Below are 19,657 nucleotides of genomic sequence, written 5' to 3'. Positions count from 1 at the left end.
CTGTCTGCAGACCCCACATTATTTAAATTGGTTCAGTTAGGTTATATACTCTCTCCGCCTTCAATTTTGTTGTAATTTTCCTTTGGGTGACATGTTCCAAGAAGCAAATTGGTAATTGGCTCAGCTATTTGAGCACAGACATATGCTAATATATAATACTAATATTAATTATACATAATGCATAATATAAGTAATAGAAGGATAATGAGTTTTTTTTATCATTTGTATTGAGAACATTTTGTTCAAGGCCTTTCAAAATCTTACTGCCACTGATATTGAGGGGCTGCCTGTGTACTCTTGTTATTCTTTTACTGTAGGCGTGAGCAGCCATTGTACTGCCTAGTAACACAGTGATCCTGCAATCGTTTCATTTTCATTAACTCATTTTTAAAACTGGGCAAAATGAGTCTTGGTTGATTTTAAAAAACCTTTTTTTTTGGTCTCTATTGGATGTTGTGTAATTTGTACAAGTTTTGGCACTCTATCTCTTCCCAGATGTCCTGGTCCCTGTTAAGCAGTATAGACCAGATTTTCACTCTGTGCCGAGGTAGCTGATCGCAGCTGGACCAGCGGAAGGGGTGCTGTAGTCGGTCTCAATGTGCCTGGGGTAAGGAGGGGAGTAATCAGCCATTATGCCCTGCCCTGTGTGTTATCCAATGATCCCTGCTGGAAGTGCGTACGTGTGAACATCGGCTGTAAACGGAATCAGGACCGGCTTTGGATTAGATAGACGGCCATGCTCGTGGTCCAGGCTCATTCATGACGAATGGCATCGGGGGGCGAGGTGCCAGTGGGCTGCCAGTGTCTGTTCAACTGTACCCCAGTATGGGGCAGGAGGGGGGGGGGGTGGAATGGAGAAAATTGGAAAAAAAGTTCTGCAATTGGTGTTTTTCAAATCACTTGATTTAATTGCAGGCACCTGTAGTCTATTTGGAGATTGCCATCAACAAAATGCAGTAATCGCTATGAAATACTTAAATCTTTTCATATTTTATAAGCAGTAACAAACTTGTAATATGTTCCAATTTGGGTTGAGATTACATTGATTAAATACTTCCAGAGTTTATGATTCATCTCTACCACTCAATGTGTTACTGCATTGTAGCACACTGGGGACGATGTGATATTCAATTTAAACAGTGAGTGCTCATGACATAGCTGGTGGAATTAGCTGGGAGTTGTTTTTGAGCCCATTGCTGCAACAGAGCTAAAGTAGTGTGCATGATACAATCCTAAATTGATATGTATTTCTCTTCTGATGTTAATCCATCTCCCTCACACTGTCAGGCTCAGTAACTCCTCCCAACCAACACCCTTTGTTACTGGCTGTATCGCTACTGATGTTAATAACTGCATTCTACTGATGTCAAAGTGCATTGCAGTCCTAAATTAAAACTCTTGTGTACTCATATCACTGTGACCAATTAATTTACCTCTGACCAAGTATTGAGTGATTAAAAAGTAGGAGTTACCTTTTTATGGAGATGGTGGGGGCAGGTTTTGGGGGGGAGGGGCTCTGGGGTGTTGGTGGTTGAGCACCTTCTCATAGAAATAATGGTGGTTTGTTGCAAACCCTATTATCTGTTAGATATTAAGTGACCTACATCCTTAGTAACCTGCTCCAAAATGTGGCTCAGCCCTGCAGCTGACTGAGGAACTTCCAAATTGAGAAGATGGTCAGCTTCATTGAATCCTCTGGATGTCCTTTCCTCTTTTAAAGAGCCATTTATGCCTTCTCTATTGATCTATTCTGCTGTATATAAACAGATTGGAAAATCAAGTGAGTGATATGGTAGGAGTGTCACCTTTGTTCGTGCAGGGTGACTGATCCCAGTGGCTTCCTTGCACGTTGCATCTTCTGTCTGGTGTCCTCACTCCTGTCTGTGTGGAGTTTGCACATTCTCCCCGTGTTTGCGTGGGTTTCCTCCGGGTGCTCCGGTTTCCTCCCACAGTCCAAAGATGTGCGGGTTAGGTTGATTGGCCATGATAAAAAAAATTGGCCCTTAGTGTTAGGGGGGATTAAATACGTGGTGTTACGGGGTTACGGGGATAGGGCTTGGGTGGGATGGCTGCCGGTGTAGGGACCGGGTGCTAGGGTTTGGATGATCAGCCATGATCTCGTTGAATGGCGGAGCAGGCTTGAAGGGCCGAATGGCCTACTCCTGCTCCTATCTTCTATGTTTCTATGTTTTTTCTATGTTTCTGTGCTGGTGCGCTGGCATATTCGAGTCCAGAATGTTCCATCGCTTGGGCATCGGGGATGACTTTTTCTGCCTCCTTTCTACACTGCATTTTGGGTAGGGTGATGCCACTGTGGACCAGTTGGTATTCTCTTACTGTGCCACCCTGCTGCTCACAGAAATTAAATCAAGTCACATTATGAACAGAAGACTATGAAGGACAATATATATTTAGAATCGGGGCTGCAATCCCCACAGAAAGGTGACGGCCATCAACTGCTGGGTGACACTTCGGGTCATATTTGGAGCAATTAATTGGAAATTTATGAAGTTGAAAAGATTAAAACAGAATGTCATTTAGGCTTGATTTTGATATTCTGAAGCCCCTTTTTTGCAAATTCCCTTTTTCCAGTGAGTGTGAATGTTGGCTTCTGATATGAAGACTGACAGTAGTTGGGAATGAAAAGTTTCTCCTTTGTGGTTCAATATCTGTTCAAAGATATTCCTTTATCTTTTCAAACTGAAATTTCTTTTGATCTTACTAGTTTGATATTTTTAAATTGAAATATTTTTTCAGTTTAATTTTAAAGCCGCCTATTTACTGTGTTAACTTTTAACACTCACACACTCAGCTCACACCATCAAAGACTCCTCCTGTACACACGCAACTAACACTGCCACACTCCCTTCCTCACTCACACACATTTACACTCCCAGACTCTCATGATTTCAAACTCATACATGTGGACGGGTGCACACCCACACCCTCACTCACGCTCGCATGTTCTCAGGCTAAAACTATTTCACTCCTCATGATGCCTCGCCCCCTCGTGCACACTCAAAGTCTCGCATGTTCACGCTCATTATCGCACTTGCGCAAAAGCAAAATACTGCGGATGCTGGAAATGTGAAATAAAAACAGGAAATGCTGGAAACCTGCTGAGTATTTCTAGCATTTTCTGTTTTTCTATCACACTTGCTCACCTCACTATCCTCCTCTTCCTTCACATTCTCACTACACGGGCTGGATTTTCATTGAGGAGTCTGGTTGGAGGCGGGACTACAACTTTCAACGGGTTGTAGTCCTGCCTCCATCAAGTTCTAGCCAACCCACGTGATTTTGACTTGAATGATCTTGTTGAGCCCACCCAGCGGGCTCAGCAGGCCAATTAAGGGCCACCCGGCAACAGGTGTTGTCACAGATTGAAATTTCATCTGTCAAGATCTTTTGACAGATGAAATATCAGCGTTTCACAGCTGTTTGAAGCTGCCAAACACTGACAATCTGTACTCCAAGTTAATTCCTTCCTGTCAGGATGATTTAGAGATCTCCCCGGAACAGAAAGCTGAATGCTGCAATTTTTGACAGCTCGCAGCCATTCTGCTTCTGTGCCGGTGAGATGAGGGACTCCCGAGACCTGAAGGAAGGCTGTAAAAGTAAGTAAAGGCATGTAAAACTTCTTTAAACACTTTATACACACCAAACACACTTACCTTTGCACTCATGCACCCATCACTCACCTGAACACCAGACTTCTCGACCCCTCCAAGCCCTTCATCCCGACGGTCCGCCTCCTCTAACTTGGCGTGGTTTGGAGCCATCGGGAATCCCACACTTCAACGTTAAAAATAGGGATTAGGCTAAAAACTGCCTGTTAACTACCTGAAGGGCACTAATCCCCTTCCCGCCTCGGAGAGGCGGGTCCCAGTGCGGGGCGAGTACCCGCATCCTTTGAAACTGGTATGGAGGCGGGTTGGGGGCGGGATGTTGTCGGGACCCCCGAATTCGGGATTTTAACCCCCCACACGCCTCCAATCCCGCCTTCATGGCCCAATGAAAATCCTGCCCGTCTCTCTTCACTTTCATGTTCTTTTTCTGATTGTCATTGTCACTGTGTCTCATTTGCTTGCATTATTTCACACTCGGCCATTTCTAAGTATTTCAGATCAATTACCCCAGCTCTTATTCTGCACTCGAGTGAATTTGAAGCGTTGAGAAGAGGCTTGGGTGACCCCTTTGCTTGACTGGCACGGAGACTGGTTCAAGCAGCAAAGTGAGCTCTCGGCAGCAGCACTATAGAAAAGGGCCAGTGTGTCCAAACAAGGGAGGATAGAACAAAGGACATGTAGGATACATTTTAGGATTGATTTCAGCAGATAATCTGAAAGCCTTTTGTGATTAAATGAGGAGCACTGACAGTACATGCTGTGAGGTCGGACTAAGCCCATCTTATTCTTAGTGTTTTGCTGTGAACTACAGTTTCGCTGTGATTTGAATATTTCGAATAAGGAAACAATGACTATTGAAACAATTGTGCGGGCTTGTACAGTTCCTGAAGGCCCACTAAGTGGTAGCACTCACTCACACCTCTGAGTCAGAAGTTTGTGGGTTCAAACCCCACTCCAGAAACAAAATCTAGGCTGATGCTCCAGGGCAGTTCTGAGGGAGTGCTGCACTGTCTTTCGGATGAGATGTTAAACCGCGGCCCATCTGCTCTCTCAGGTGGACATAAAAGATCCCATGGTATTATTTCGAAGAAGTGCAGGGGAGTTATTCATGGTGTCCTGGTCAATATTTATCCCTCAACCTACATCACTTTAAAAAAAACAGATAATCTGGTCATTATTGCATTGCTGTTTGTGGGAGCTTGCTGTGCACAAATTGTCTGCTGCATTTTTTACATTACTACAGTGGCTACACTTCAAAATGTAGTTCATTAGTTCATTGGCTGTAAAGTGCTTTGGGATGTCATGAAAGGCGCTATATAATTACAAGATTTTTCTTTTATTATACAAGCCCCCTGCCACCACTCAACCTCCCATCTTGCAGGTGGGGTTTAGACCAGCAGCAAGGGTCCACACTAACCAGGCAAAGATGTGACCCCCATCCATCAGGATCAACAGCTAGGCAAAACCGACTGTTTTTTCTTGCCCCAGCCCTTTTCACTAATTAAATTACATTATCTGTCAAACATACACTGTTCCTAGTGTAGTCACAGCATAATGTATCATTGTGATCCTTCAGCAAGCACCATGCAATCAATATTCACTGGCTATACAAAAATATGATCTGTATTTAAACATCTGAAAATCAATTGAAAAATAATTGCACAGCACAGTGTGGTTCTGATATTGAGTCCAGTGACAGGGGCACCAGTCAAGTGGATTGCTGGATGATGTTGAGCTCCTTGGCTGTTGTTGCAGCTGCACTCATGCAGACAAATGGTGAATATTCCATCACGCTCCTGATTTGAGATTTGTTGAAGAGGCTTTGGAAGGTCAGGCGATGATCCACTCCTTGCAGAGTAGCGAGCTTCTGCCCAGCTCTTGTAGCCACAACGAAGACATGGCCGGTCCAATTAAGCTTCTCGTCAATGGTGACCCTTAGGAAGTTGATGGTGGAGGACTCAGTGATGGTGATGCAATTGAAGATCAGCAGGAGGTGGTTGGCCTTTTCTTGCTGGTGATGATCATTGCTGGGCATTGATATGGAATGAATGTTACTTGCCACTTGTCAGCCCAAGCCTGTGGATGTTGTCCAGGTCCTGTTGCAGGCTGACATGAGCTGCTTCATTCTTGAGGAAATCAAAATGAATGGCATGGCATGTATTTGGCCACTATATAATAACACATCGGGTAGGACTGGTTGTACATGCACAACATTATACATTTAATTGAAAGAGATGTCTGGGAATGGGATGCTCATCTTCGTCCTGCAAGTCTCCTTCATCCACTTCTTCCTCAGCATGTCCTGTGGTACTGGTTGGCCCTGAGCTGCCTCCACCCTATTGCTGCATGGTAACTCCCCTTTGTACTGCAAAGCTGTGCAAAATGATGTGGATTGGAGACCCTGGTCTATACAGCGGGACTTCCCCCTCCCCCACCCCACCCCAAGTCTAAGCAATGGGATCCTTTGCTTCAACATACTTCTGCTATATTCATTCTGATCTATAGATGCATAGTATTGTATGTACACTTGTCTGGTGTTTTGGGGTTTCTTAGGTAGGTCACCAGTCAGAGCACAAGAGGGTGGCCAGACATCCAATTTCCATATTCCTTCAAATAAATATGGCATGCTAGATTGTCTCAAAATGAAGGCATCATAGATGCTTCCAAGTTATTGGGTATTAATTTGCATGATCAGGTTCCTAATATCCAACACCATCTCGACCTTAATAGAAAGCTTTACAGACCACATAGGCCACAGGGTTGGTGTGAGAGGCTCAGATGATTATATGGTTGCAATTTATGATGCTCTGCACCCTTGAGATCCATGCCACCAGGGAACAGTTGTGTGGCCTGTTGCGCTGATCCCTGCTTTCCACCGACGGTATTGCTCCTTGCAAACAAGGCTGCTGTCACTTGCTTAATGCATCTGTGCACAACCATCTGATTCGGCGTATGTCACCAGTAATGGCTTGGAAGGATCCAATAGCTTAAAAGTTCAATGAGAAGTGATGTCTCTGTGGTAGAAGTTGTTTGCAGGTTGGACTCTAGCGTAGCTCCGTGACCGCATCCCTTGTGAGGCAAAGGTGCTGCAGACATTTCTCCTCTGACCTGCCCAGGAAGGATTGTCTGATCAGTAGATGTGGGTCCTGGGGTAAGAATGGGTACCCGAGCTGTAGCTGCTGGTCGTACTCTACCTGTGGAGTCAATGGCTTCAGGAGAGAAGCAGAGAAAGTCGGAATAAAATTGTTGCTCGGAGCCATGCCTTTTCATCTGGAATCGACCAGTAGGTAGCTCAGTCTGCAAAGTTGTCCCCTCAAGAATTGCTCTTCCTCCTTGAAATAAAGGTCTTGCAATGCAAAAAATGCAATGCATAAAATTGGGCAATAAAATGTAATGTGCCAATGAAAATGGAGATAAAGAAATACAATAAGCAAGCAGAATGCAAGCTTTGAAACCAATATTGAAACGTGCTAACCACTTTTATGAAGCCAGCTTATGCCATGCAGGCTGTCTCACACCTGTTTCATGTGGGTGGTCTCACAATGGGAAAGGAGACCTCTCTCAAATGATAAGATTCAGTGTAGGACCCATCGCCATACAGTTGCACGGTATTTGAGGAGGTGATGAGGCTCATGTTGGATGGCAAATCCAGAGTTCAAAAAGTTGGGGGCAGAGACCTCCGATCCAAGCCCGCATCCACGCCTCACCTCTCGGTACCCTACGTAAACTTGAGGTCATCCAAAGCTCAGTTGCTCGTGTCCTAACTCGCACCAAGTCCTGTTTGCCCATCACCTGTGTTCGCCGACCTAAATTGGCTCCCGGTTAAGCAGTGCCTCGATTTCAAAAGTCTCATCCTTGTTTTCAAATCCCTCCATGGCCTCACCCATCCCTATCTCTGTAATCTCCTTCAGCCCCACACCGCCCCCCCCTGAGATATCTGCGCTCCTCTAATTCTGCCCTCTTGAGCATCCCTGATTATAATCGCTCAACCATTGATGGACGTGCCTTCTGTTGCCTAGGCCCCAAGCTCTGGAATTCCCTGCCTAAACCTCGCCTCCTCTCTACCTCGCTTTCCTCCTTTAAGTCGCTGCTTAAAACCTACCTCTTTGACCAAGCTTTTGGTCACCTGCCCTAATTTCTCCTTATGTGGCTCGGTGTCAAATTTTTTGTCTTATAATACTCCTGTGAAGCACCTTGGGACGTTTTACTACATTAAAGGTGCTATATAAATACAAGTTGTTGTTGTTGTATTGGCCCATCGGAGTAATTGAGCAGAGCACGGTTCCCCTTTTAAGAAATGTTGCAGCTTTGATTATATCAGAGGGGTAGAAAAGTAGTATTTTGCTTTTTGAATGCAACAACAAATGAACATAAAAGTGATCATAATTGTAAAATTGTCTTTAAAGATAGAAGCAGACAGGGTTACATTAAACAGTTTGTTAAGGCCTGACTGTGGTAATTTTCCCTCGGAATTTTTGAAGCGGTTGTGTAGTCAGGAGATGCCTGATGTCCGTAATTGGCTTTTGCATGCTAAATGCAATATCATTATGTTAAAGCAATTACATGCTGCCGTGGACACACAATGTAGATTACATGCACTGAGACGCACTGAGGATTGATGAATCAGTCAGCTGACTGCAGGAGATAGAGGGAAATGTCAGGATTATTAGAGCAACAGTGCAGGCTGAGCTACTTCTCCGGCCAATTTCAGATGAAATTGTGCGACTCCGAGCACCAACTTTAAAAAAACATTTCTCTGCTTGTGTTCACACTTAGAGTTCCACCCACACCAGGCACCCTCTGGTACCTTGTTAAAGTATCTATGATTTAGAAGTGAGCAGTAACACCGAATGTTGGCAAAGTATTCAATCGTAAAACCACTGGAGTTTGTGGAGCAGAAGGAGGCCATTTGGCCCATTTTGTCTAAACTTGCTCCTATCTGGAATAATGCAAAACTGATCCCACTGCATTGCAGTATACTGTGTCTGGTGCAGTGGGAGGGGCTGTGTCTGGTGCAGTGGGAGGGGCTGTGTCTGGTGCAGTGGGAGGGGCTGTGTCTGGTGCAGTAGGAGGGGCTGTGTCTTGTGCAGTAAAGTAATGTATTAGAACTTGAGGGGATCTTCCCTTTAAATGGACTTTGTTTTACCTCTCTGATTCTTTACATCATCCAGGAAAGATCAGACTGTATTTCCAAACATAAATATATTTAGGGACAGGTAGTTACTCAACGAGCACACAAGATAGTGCCATTCTAGAATTTATGGCCCCGATTTTAACCCTGGGCGTGTGGAGGTGAGTAGAGAGGTGAGTTTGCCCACTGTTCCAGAAATGAGCCCTGGGTTATTTTAACTCATTTATATCGTGCTGGCCAACTTCTCGCTCATCTGGGGGGGTATGTCGGTGGGAAACAACCAAAAATTATGCGTTCCAAATGCCGTCCGCTGACACCAGATAGATGGCGAGTTTGGCTTCGGAAGGGCCTTGTGTTCAGTAAGGTGGGGGGGGGGGCTATGGCAGAGGAGGCCTAACTTTTATTTTTAGGGCCCCCAAGGAGCACTGCTGCTCCTCCAGATCCCACACGAAAGGGCTCTTCTGGCCCCTGCTCCTCTTCCCGCTGTCTTCACCTGGCGGAAAAGCTACAGCAGCTTCCCCGCTCAGGCCACCAGTTAAAATTGTAGTGAGGTGACAATGACATCATCAGGACTTGACAGGTATATATGTAAAGAAAGGACCCTGCCAGCTTTGGGTAGGGTTAGTAGCATCCCCTATATCTAAATTAGCTGTTAACTTCTTCAGTGTAACAACTCACTTTGTTAGGGATATATGCAGTGCTCAGAGTATTGCTAGAATACTGTGGTCCTATACATGTGGCTAATTGGGAATCCAGATGTGGCTAATAGCATTTCTAATTAGTGAATAAACAATGAGTAATAGACACTGTCGTTGGGCCTGTGATCTCAATACTCATATTCACACAGCGTATGCATGTGAAATTTAACATTTTTGTGCCTTTGTTGGTAAAATGGTAAGACATAAAGCAGAGTGAGTATTTTTTAAATGTGCTTTACTTCCTTGGCTACTGAATGGTGGTAGATATTTGTTAAATAAATATATATATGAAGTACTTTTACTCAGAGTGTGTGTGTGTAAAGCATTTTCCACTAAAATTAGTGCATGGAACTAAAACAATGTCGCCGTAAGGCTAGTCAGCAATTTCTATTGGATAACATTGTGCTAGAATATAGATTCTTGACCCTGCTTGCCAAAGTCATGATCTCAATTCAGTGACTGAGGAAGGTACAGGACAAGGGCTGCTCACTTCCCACAGTGATGGATGGAGGCCCATTTCACTCCAGGCTCCTCTAGCACACCACCTAGTTACCCATTGCAGAATAGCATAGGCTGAAGCTCAGCAATATGTCAGCTGTTTGGTTTCTTGGCCAAAGGACGATGCATGGCTAAGGGAAGTGGGTGTCTGGTAATTTAAAAAGGGAGGTCAAACCCCCAGATATCAACATTAACTATACAGTGCTTTTTTTTCCCTTTTGGTATGATTGACCTGAAATAAATTTGAATTTGTTCCTTTGTCTTTCAGCACCCTCAACAATAACAACATCAGCCTCATCCCGTTGACCAGTTTCAATCACATGCCAAAGCTGAGGACGCTGTAAGTATTTGCGACATACACTACAACTCTTCAAAAGCTAAAGAGTCAAATTTGAGTGTTGTGAACTGGACGTGATATATATATATAATATATATATAGACTCAATATTCTGAGTCAATGGGCTCCAACATTTGACCGTTCACAAGCAAATAGATTGGAAGAAAATAGAGGTTAGGAGAATCTTATTGTGCAGAGGATTGTTAGAACATGGAATGCCCAACCAGAAATAGTGGTGGCAACAGAATCCACAACAGCTTTTAAAAGGGAAGTAGATAAATATTTGAAGTATATCTTTTTTTGAAGTATGGGGAAAAGCCAAGAAAATGGGAGTAAGTGAAAAGCTCTTTCAAAGAGCTGGCACGGACGATATGGGCCGAATGGCCTCCTGTGCTGTGAAATTCTTTGATTCTAGTTGTAATCAATTTTGTGTATGTACAGGAACGCACCAGTATGCTGAGTGCCTGATGTTGACTGTCAGGATTCTGGATTCATGGCATTACTATTTCTAGATTGATAAACCTAGATGAAGAACCCAGAGCACCAGCCAGGTTGTAGAGAGTATGAGTGGCGATGAGGTAAATCAAGAAGCGATGATTAGATGTCATCAATTGTGAGATTTAAAAACCTCCCTACTATAGAAAGAAGGAAATCTTGAGCGAGCTAAAGGATTACTCAGTTTTGAAATCCTGGGGAAAATAGTTTATAGTAACAAAAGAATTAGGGGGTGGGGGAACTTAATTTTACCTGTTCCTTCCGCATATCTACCACTTCTAACCTTTCTCTTGCTACTTTTCAATGAATCTACAATGCCAGCAGTAGTCAACAATAGTATTTTACCATCTCCTGCCAAATCCTGAAGCAGACGGGGTGGGGTTAGATAGGGTGGCAGATGGTGTGGATGGCTCAGGTTCTGATATTTGCTTTGCTGTTGATGAAAGTCCGTTGAAAAGATTAACTAATTTTGAATGGTTCCACATCATGAGACACAAAAGTAAATGAAAATTTTTGACTCGTGTTTTAAAATTCTGAGGATTTACTGTCAGATTTTCTTCGACATATTGCTGGACACATTAGTCAAAAACTGGTGCTGTCCAGTCCAAAATTGGATGGGTGACACCTGCTAGCTGGCCTCAAAATGTGACTCTTGCATGTAGCATAATGTTTTGTTAGGTAAGGGTGTCAAGGGATATGGAGCAAAGGCGGGCAAATGGAATTGAGGTGCAGATCAGCCAGGATCTAATTGAATGGGGGAGTGGGCATGAGGGGCTGAATGGCCTGCTCCCGTTTCCTATGTTCCTACAATGTTTGGCAGGTCAACAGAGATTTAGGGTGCAAGAAAATTAAGCTTGTTATCTGAAATGAGTAGAATTTAAGCACAGTTTGCTGGCAAAAAAGAAATGTGCACTGGCAATAATTGGGGGAGAAATGACAAGTGAAATGAAGGGATGGTGACAATTCCTAGGATTGACAGCAGCTCAGGTTTGTCCTTGGATTTGAAAACATTAATGTTAGTGCAGGCTAATTTACCTGATTAAGTAGAGATTTTATTGCTACTCTATAGTCTGCTGGCTGTTTGCAATCGATCTGCCCCTGCTCGCTATCGATCTCCTCCGGGCAGGTCAGCAGAATCCCATTCTTCCCTGTTTTTTTTTAAATTTCAGAGGTTGTTTAACATCTTGACTCTCAAGGGAGCAGTGCTGACTAATCTCCTTTCTGTAATTAAATGTGGAAAGGAAGGAAATCATAAAAGGGGATTAGAATGGGCCATTTCAGATTGAATACTCCTGCCATGTTCAGTACAAAGTGGTGACCTCGGCCTAAAAAAGAGTTTGCTGGAGATTTAATTCAATGCTGGCCAATAATGGCACTCTTGGTAAAGACTCCGCTGTCAGTCCTCCGTCGACTGGCTTGACTTTGTACGGGTGCTTTTATACTTCTGCTTTCCCTCCTTGTCTAATCTCAGTGATTCAATGTGATTGAACACTTGCTTGCACAAACCAGCATTTGTGACGGAAAGAAAAGATATAATGACTGCTCAGGGAGCATGTTTGTATCTATAAATATCTTCCTGGACATTTTAGATTCTATTTATCCGTGACTTTATTCATCTCGTTTGTTTTCTGGTGGGAGTGGGAGTGGTAGCCATCCTCCGTAAGGTCTCCTTTCTTTAGTAAGGTAACTTAAACAACTGACTTTCAGCTTCAGAGTGAGTCATGTATAAATAAACTGGAACTCCGTGCAGTTAGATGTGGTGATGCACATTTCAGTGTCACCGTCACAATCCTCTGACGACAACTCAAAACCATAGATTAAAGTTCATTTTAACATTCCTTCAATTTTTTCCATTTCTTTTTCATTTTGAAAGCTATTGTTTAAATGTTAAATTAATCGGAGGAACTAAGTAGTGGGACTTTCTAATTCCAATAGTGTGTAAGGTGGCTGGGCTAACATAAGCTGAGATGTAACTAGGTTTGTTAATCCAGCTCAGGCGTATTAATTGCTCTCGACCAGCATTCTATTTTAATGACTCTGGTAATGTTAATCCAGCTCCTTTACATTACAATACAGTTTAGTTGCTCCTCCTAGTCAACAGTCTGTGTCATTGACTACATCTTCGCTGATACACTTATAGCAGGCATGTTGGTAGCAATGCAATTTTCCCTCTTGGGAAAACCCAGCAGCTTAATGGAGGCAGGAGGTGTCGGATCCAGCAGGTAAGTGCCTTTACAGCACTGCTTGTGGACCTGGAGCGGCTAATGTAACCCCACTATTTAAAAAAGGTGATAGAGAGAAAATGGGGAATTATAGACCGGTAAGCCTGACATCGGTAGTGGGGAAAATGCTAGTCCATTATAAAAGATGTAATAGCAGAGCACTTGGAAAACAGTGACATGATTGGACAAAGTCAACATGGATTTACAAAAGGTAAATCGTGCTTAACTAATCTACTGGAACTTTTTCAGGATGTAACTGGTAGAATAGATAAGGGAGAAACAGTGGATGTGGTGTATTTGGACTTTCAGAAGGCTTTCGATAAGGTCCCGCATAAGAGATTAGCGTGCAAAGTTAAAGCACATGGGATTGGGGGTAAGGTATTGACTTGGATAGAGAACCGGTTGGCAGACAGGAAGCAAAGAGTTGGAATAAACGGGTCTTTTTCCGAGTGGCAGGCAGTGATTAGTGGGGTACCGCAGGGATTGGTGCTAGGACCCCAGCTATTCACAATATATATTAATGATCTAGACGAGGGAACCAGATATAATATCTCCAAGTTTGCAGATGACACAAAGCTGGGTGGGCGTGTGTGCTGTGAGGAGGATGCAGCGAAACTCCAGTATGATTTGGACAGGTTGGGTGATTGGGCAGATGCATGGCAGATGCAGTATAATAATGTGGATAAATGTGAGGTTATCCACTTTGGTGGCAAAAACAGGAAGAAAGATTATTATCTGAACGGCAATAGATTGGGAGAAGGGGAAGTGCAACGAGACCTGGGTGTCCTTGTGCACCAGTCGCTGAAGGTAAGCATGCAGGTGCAGCAGGCAGTTAAGAAGGCAAATGGTATGTTGGCCTTCATAGCGAGAGGATTTGAGTACAGGAGCAAGGATGTCTTGCTGCAGTTGTACAGGGCCTTGGTGAGACCACACCTTGAGTATTGTGTGCAGTTTTGGTCGCCTTATCTGAGGAAGGATGTTCCTGCCGTGGAGGGAGTGCAGTGAAGATTCACCAGACTGAAACCTGGGATGGCAGAATGACGTATAGAGAAATTGGGTTGATTAGGCTTATATTTGCTAGAGTTTATAAGAATGAGAGGGGATCTCATTGAAACTTATAAAATTCTAACACGACTAGGCAGACTAGATGCAGGAAGGATGTTCCCGATGGCGGGAGAGTCCAGAACCAGGGGTCACAGTCTAAGGATAAGGAGTAAGCCATTTAGGACTGAGATGAGGAGGAATTTCTTCACCCAGAGAGTGGTGAACCTGTGGAATTCTACCACAGAAGGCCGTTGAGACCAATTCATTAAATTTATTCAAGAAGGAGTTAGATATATTTCTTAAGGCTAAAGGGATCAAGGGATATGGAGAGAAAGCAGGGACAGGGTACTGAATCTGGATGATCAGCCATGATCTCATTAAATGGCGGAACAGGCTCGAGGGGCCGAATGGCCTACTCCTGCTCCTATCTTCTATGTTTCTATCCCTCTCCGTGATCCGAACATCAGCCCCACCTGTGATCTGAACTTCAATCCCTCCAGCGATGCAATGCCAACCTGCGATCTCCCCCCGCCCCCCCCCGACCGTGATCTCCGCTCCCCCCCACCCACCCCCCCCCCCCCCCCACCCCCGCGATCTCTCTCCTCCTCACTCCCTGCCTCCCCATAAATATTAGGGCAAAAGTTTAACACTTTGACAATTCCAAAATGGAAACCACTTCTGACAACATTCATTTAAGCACAATGTGGGAAGATTTCCTCTATATCCAGCCTTTGAATGTAGGCCTGTAACATATGAAAACAAATAGTTACACTGAGAGTGCAGTGGGACAGAGGCTTCTCATAATTTACAGGAGCAGCTAATATTCCATCAGCTGTCTTGCAGGAATTATATCTAAGGTAGATGAAAGCATGGTTTGCAACTGTGGCAGATTGAGACACTTCTAAAGCAAGCTAGGCTACAAGTGCTGAAGGAATAAGAATGATTTTCTAAGGTAATCTGGGGATATGATTCATGAGGAAAATGTTGATTTTTAACACCTTATTTGGTGCATAGACTAGCATTTTGAGCTCTGCTGTAACTCTGCCCATCAAACCAAAAATAGTTTAGCTAGATGGAGGTGCAGATATTTTAAATGTAAAAATGAAGTAGTTGTATAAAGAACATAAGAAATAGGAGCAGGAGTAGGCCTATCGGCCCCTCGAGCCTGCTCTGCCATTCAATAAGATCATGGCTGATCTTCTATCTCATCTCCACTTTCCTGCACTATCCCCATATCCCTTGATTCCCTTAATATCCAAAAATCTATCAATCTCTGTCTTAAATATACTCAACAACTGAGCCTCCACAGCCCTCTGTGGTAGCGAATTCCAAATATTCACCACCCTCTGAGTGAAGAAATTTCTCCTCATCTCAGTCCTAAATAGCCGACCCCTTATTCTGAGACTGACCCCTGGTTCTAGACTCCCCAGCCTGGGGAAACATGGCCTTCCCTGCATCTACCCTGTCAAGCCCTGTAAGAATTTTGTATGTTTCAAAATATGTCTATTGAGTGTCTCTTGCTTGAAAGTGCACAATGTTAAGCAACCTCCTTTCTCCTCTGGTTCACAACAACATGTTTCGAGTATTCTAAACTCTAGAGAATATAGGCCTAGTCTACTCAACCTCTTCTCATAGGACAATCCCCCCACCCCAGGAACCAGTCTGGTGAACCTTCGCTGCACTCTCTCTATGGCAAGTATATCCTGCCTTAGGTAAGGAGACCAAAACTGTACACAATACTCCAGGTGTGGTCTCACCAGGGCCCTATATAATTGCAGTAAGACGTCTTTACTCTTATACTCAAATCCTCTTGTAATAAAAGCCAACATACCATTTGCTTTCCTAATTGCTTGCTGTACCTGCATGTTAACTTTCAGTGATTCGTGTACAAGGACACCCAGGTCCCTCTGAACTCCAAAAGTTTCCCTATCTCTCACCATTTAAAATATACTCTGCTTTTCTATTTTTCCTACCAAAGTGGATAACTTCACATTTCTCCACATTATATTCCATTTGCCATGTTTTTGCCCATTCACTTAGCTTGTCTATATCTCCTTGAAGCCTTTTAGCATCCTCCTCACAACTTACATTCCCACCCAGCTTTGTATCGTCAGCAAACTTGGATATATTACATTTGGTCCCCTCATCCAAATCATTGATATAGATTGTGAATAGCTGAGGCCCAAGCACTGATCCTTGCGGTACCCCACCAGTTAAGGCCTGCCAACCCGAGAATTACCCATTTATTCCTACTCTGTTTTCTGTCCATTAACCAATCCTCAATCCCTGCTAGTATATTATCCCCAATCCCATGAACCCTAATTTTGTTTAATAACCTCTTGTGTGGCACCTTATCGAATGCCTTCTTTAATCCAAATACACCACAACCACTGGTTCCCCCTTATCTGTTCTGTTAGTTACAACCTCAAAAAACTCTAACCGATTCGTCAAACACGATTTCCCTTTCATAAATCCGAGTTGACTCTGCCCAATCCTCTTATTATTTTCTAAGTGCCCTGGTACCACATCCTTAAGAATAGATTCTAGCATGTTCCCTAATACTGATGTCAGACTAACAGGTCTGTAGTTCCCCATTTTCTCTCTCCCTCCTTTCTTAAATGCTTCTTTCACAGCACCGCGCAAAACCTTGACCTCCACCACCTAGAAGGACAAGGGCAACAGGTGCATGGGAACACCATCACCTCCAAATCACATACCATCCTGACTTGGACAAATATCGTTGTTCCTTCATAATTGCTGGATCAAAATCCTGGTACTCACTACCTAACAACACTCTGGGAACACTTTAAAGTTGAAGCTCATGGAATTGAGGGCAAATTATTGGCCTGATTAGAAGATTGGCTGAGCGGCCGGAAACAGAGAGTCGGGATAATGGGCAGGTACTCTAATTGGCAGGATGTGACTAGTGGCATCCCACAGAGGGCCTCAACTATTCAGTGTATTTATTAATGACTTAGATGATGGGACAGAGAGCCACATATCCAAGTTTGCTAATGACACAAAGATAGGTGGTAACTATAGTAACTTTTTCTTAGGCAGTCCCTCGGAACTGAGGATGACTTATATAGTAAGCAGTGCAGATGGCAGCATAAAATTACAAAGAGATATTAATAGATTAAGTGATTGGGCAAAACTGTGGTAAATGGATTTCAATCCAGGCAAGTGTGAGGTCATCCACTTTGGACCTAAAAAGGATAGATCAGAGTACTTTCTAAATGGTAAAAATCTAGAATAAGTGGAGGTCCAAAGAGCCTTGTACATAGATCATTAAAATGTCATGAACAGGTACAAAAAAAATTTAAAAGGTTAATGGAATGCTGGCCTTTATATCTGGAGGACTAGAATACAAGGGATTAGAAGGCATGCTACAGTTATACAAAGCCCTAGATCACATCTGGAGTACTGAGTTCAATTCTGGGCACCACACCTTAGGAAAGATATATTGGCCTTGGAGAGAGTGCAGTGTAGATTTACTAGAATGATACCTGGACGTCATGGGTTAAATTACAAGGAGAGATTACAGAACTATGGTTGTATTGCCTGGAATTTAGAAGGTTAAGGGGCAATTTGATTGACGCTTTCAAGATTTTAAGGGGAACTGATAGGGTAGATAGAGAGAAACTATTTCCTCTGGTTGGGGATTCTAGGACTAGGAGGCATAGTCTAAAAATTAGAGCCAGGCCTTTCAGCAGTGAAGTTAGGAAACACTTCTACACACAAAGGGTGGTAGAAGTTTGGAATTCTCTTCCGTAAACGGCAATTGAGCTAGATCAATTGTTAATTTTAAATCTGAGATTGATAGCTTTTTGTTAACCAAAGGTATTAAGGGGTATGGGGGAAAGGCAGGTATATGGAGTTAGGTCACAGATCAGCCATAATCTCAATGGCCCAGAAATTCGGCTCTCCCCGGGTGAGTACGCACGGGGTACTCACCCGTAGGCCGAATGGAATTGCCGGTTTCCTGCATGCACTGCGCATGCGCGGTAAACCGGCACTTCCGATCCTCTGAACGAAGAGGTTCAGAGGTCGAACGCGTGCGCAGGGGAGGCTGCGCATGCGCTTTGAACTTAGTTTTTTTTTTGCAGGTTTTCCCGGGAGGGTAAGCCTGCAGGATTTACACATTTAAAAAGCAGGCGTAAGGCCTGCTTTTTGCAAGGTAATTGGTCAATTAATTAAAATGAAAACATTTTTTCCACAGGTTTATTATTTTTAAATACTTTAAAGCAAGGTAAGTTTATTTTTAGCCCCGTTATAATATAAAATTATTTTTTTCAAAAATTTAAATTATTATTTAAAATAGTTATTTAATGTAATTTATAGTTTATTTAAAAAGTGTGATTTAAAAAAAAAATTATTTGAAGGTTTACTGCTATTTTGGGCCCGTAGTATTTATAAGTTTTGACAGGTCTACCTGTCAATCTTATGAATGGGCTTTTCCCTCCTCCGGTTGGCTGCCCATGGCTCACGTGATCCCAGGGGACGCATCGCACTAACTACGCTCCTGGAACACAGAAGCACAGCGCGCCGGCAGCTGGGCCAGGCCCCGGAGCGGAATTCCACGGGGCCCTACAGCTCAACTGCCGGCACACAAGTTAAGTGCAGATCGGGGGCTTACACCCGCAGGAAGCCCCCGACCCGAATTTCTGGGCCATTAAATGGCGGAGCAGGCTCGAGGAGCTAAATGGCCTACTCCTGTTCCTATGTTCCTAGAAAGTCGAGTTAATATAACTATATGTCCCTTAGTGTCAGTCTAAGGCTGTGACCCATCCCTCCCTTTGCTGATGGTAACTGGGTCCATTCACAGCTATTATTAAGCTAACTCAATTAATAAGCCTATAAACCTGTATCTTCCACTAGACAATACTCATATCGGTCAGAAGCTTTGCACGGCAGGGTTGAAATACCCATATCTCTTTTCTCTCCATCCTGATTCCAATCCTTAAAGCCTATGTCCTAAATTGGGTAAAGCCATATTTATGCCAATATCTTGAATAGTCACTAAATCCAGCCCACTAGATGTAATTTGTTTCTTCAGCAAATGAACAGCATCTCAGACGAGAATTCTAAAGTCACTGAGGTACACAGAGGCAAGACTGGCTTTGCTAAAACTTGCAATTCTCAGAGGAAGTCCAGACATAGCAGCCTGAAGACTTGCTTGGAGTCACCCTTGAGAATTGGGAAAGTTAGCAATACTGCAAGACAAATCTCAGATGTTTATTTTAACCTAGGATACAAAGAAATTGTACATTCCCAGCCTCAGCACAAGTGTAATATAGTTTATTTCACTTATTAACTAAAGATCATGTAATCAAAATTAATGTAATATCTTATTTATGTATATTGATTGAATTTGTTGGTGTGTAATTCTTCTGTCTGTGGTGTTGGTTTTGGTTGTCTCTAATATTACCTCAGGGCCGCTGTGAATTTGTGCTCAGAAGTTTTAATGAGTTTACAGTATTGTCAAGAGGTTCCTTTTGCTACCTGATCAGCTGATCAGTGCAGTCCTCCCTCTGCACCATACAGACACATTATGGGGGCGATTTCCATTGCTTGTGATTTACTGGGATATCGTAAACTATTCT

The 19,657-nt window shown here is 43.4% G+C and overlaps 1 protein-coding gene across 1 annotated transcript in view; it reads left to right on the top strand.

Annotated features, from left to right (window-relative positions):
- Positions 1-19,657, top strand: part of LOC147113814 (slit homolog 3 protein-like) — a 714,603-nt gene that overhangs the window by 457,329 nt on the left and 237,617 nt on the right. The window contains exon 7 of the mRNA XM_085995157.1: positions 10,225-10,296. Within this exon, the coding sequence (XP_085851283.1) occupies positions 10,225-10,296 (72 nt within the window). The remainder of the gene's footprint in view (positions 1-10,224; positions 10,297-19,657) is intronic.

This window comes from Somniosus microcephalus, chromosome 8, assembly GCF_052327205.1.
Source record: "Somniosus microcephalus isolate GS21.2 chromosome 8, FLI_Smic_1.0, whole genome shotgun sequence".
NCBI classification, from domain to species: Eukaryota; Metazoa; Chordata; class Chondrichthyes; order Squaliformes; family Somniosidae; genus Somniosus; species Somniosus microcephalus.
The sequence above is the reverse complement of the archived record's forward strand: the minus strand, read 5'-3'. Positions and strand labels throughout refer to the sequence as shown.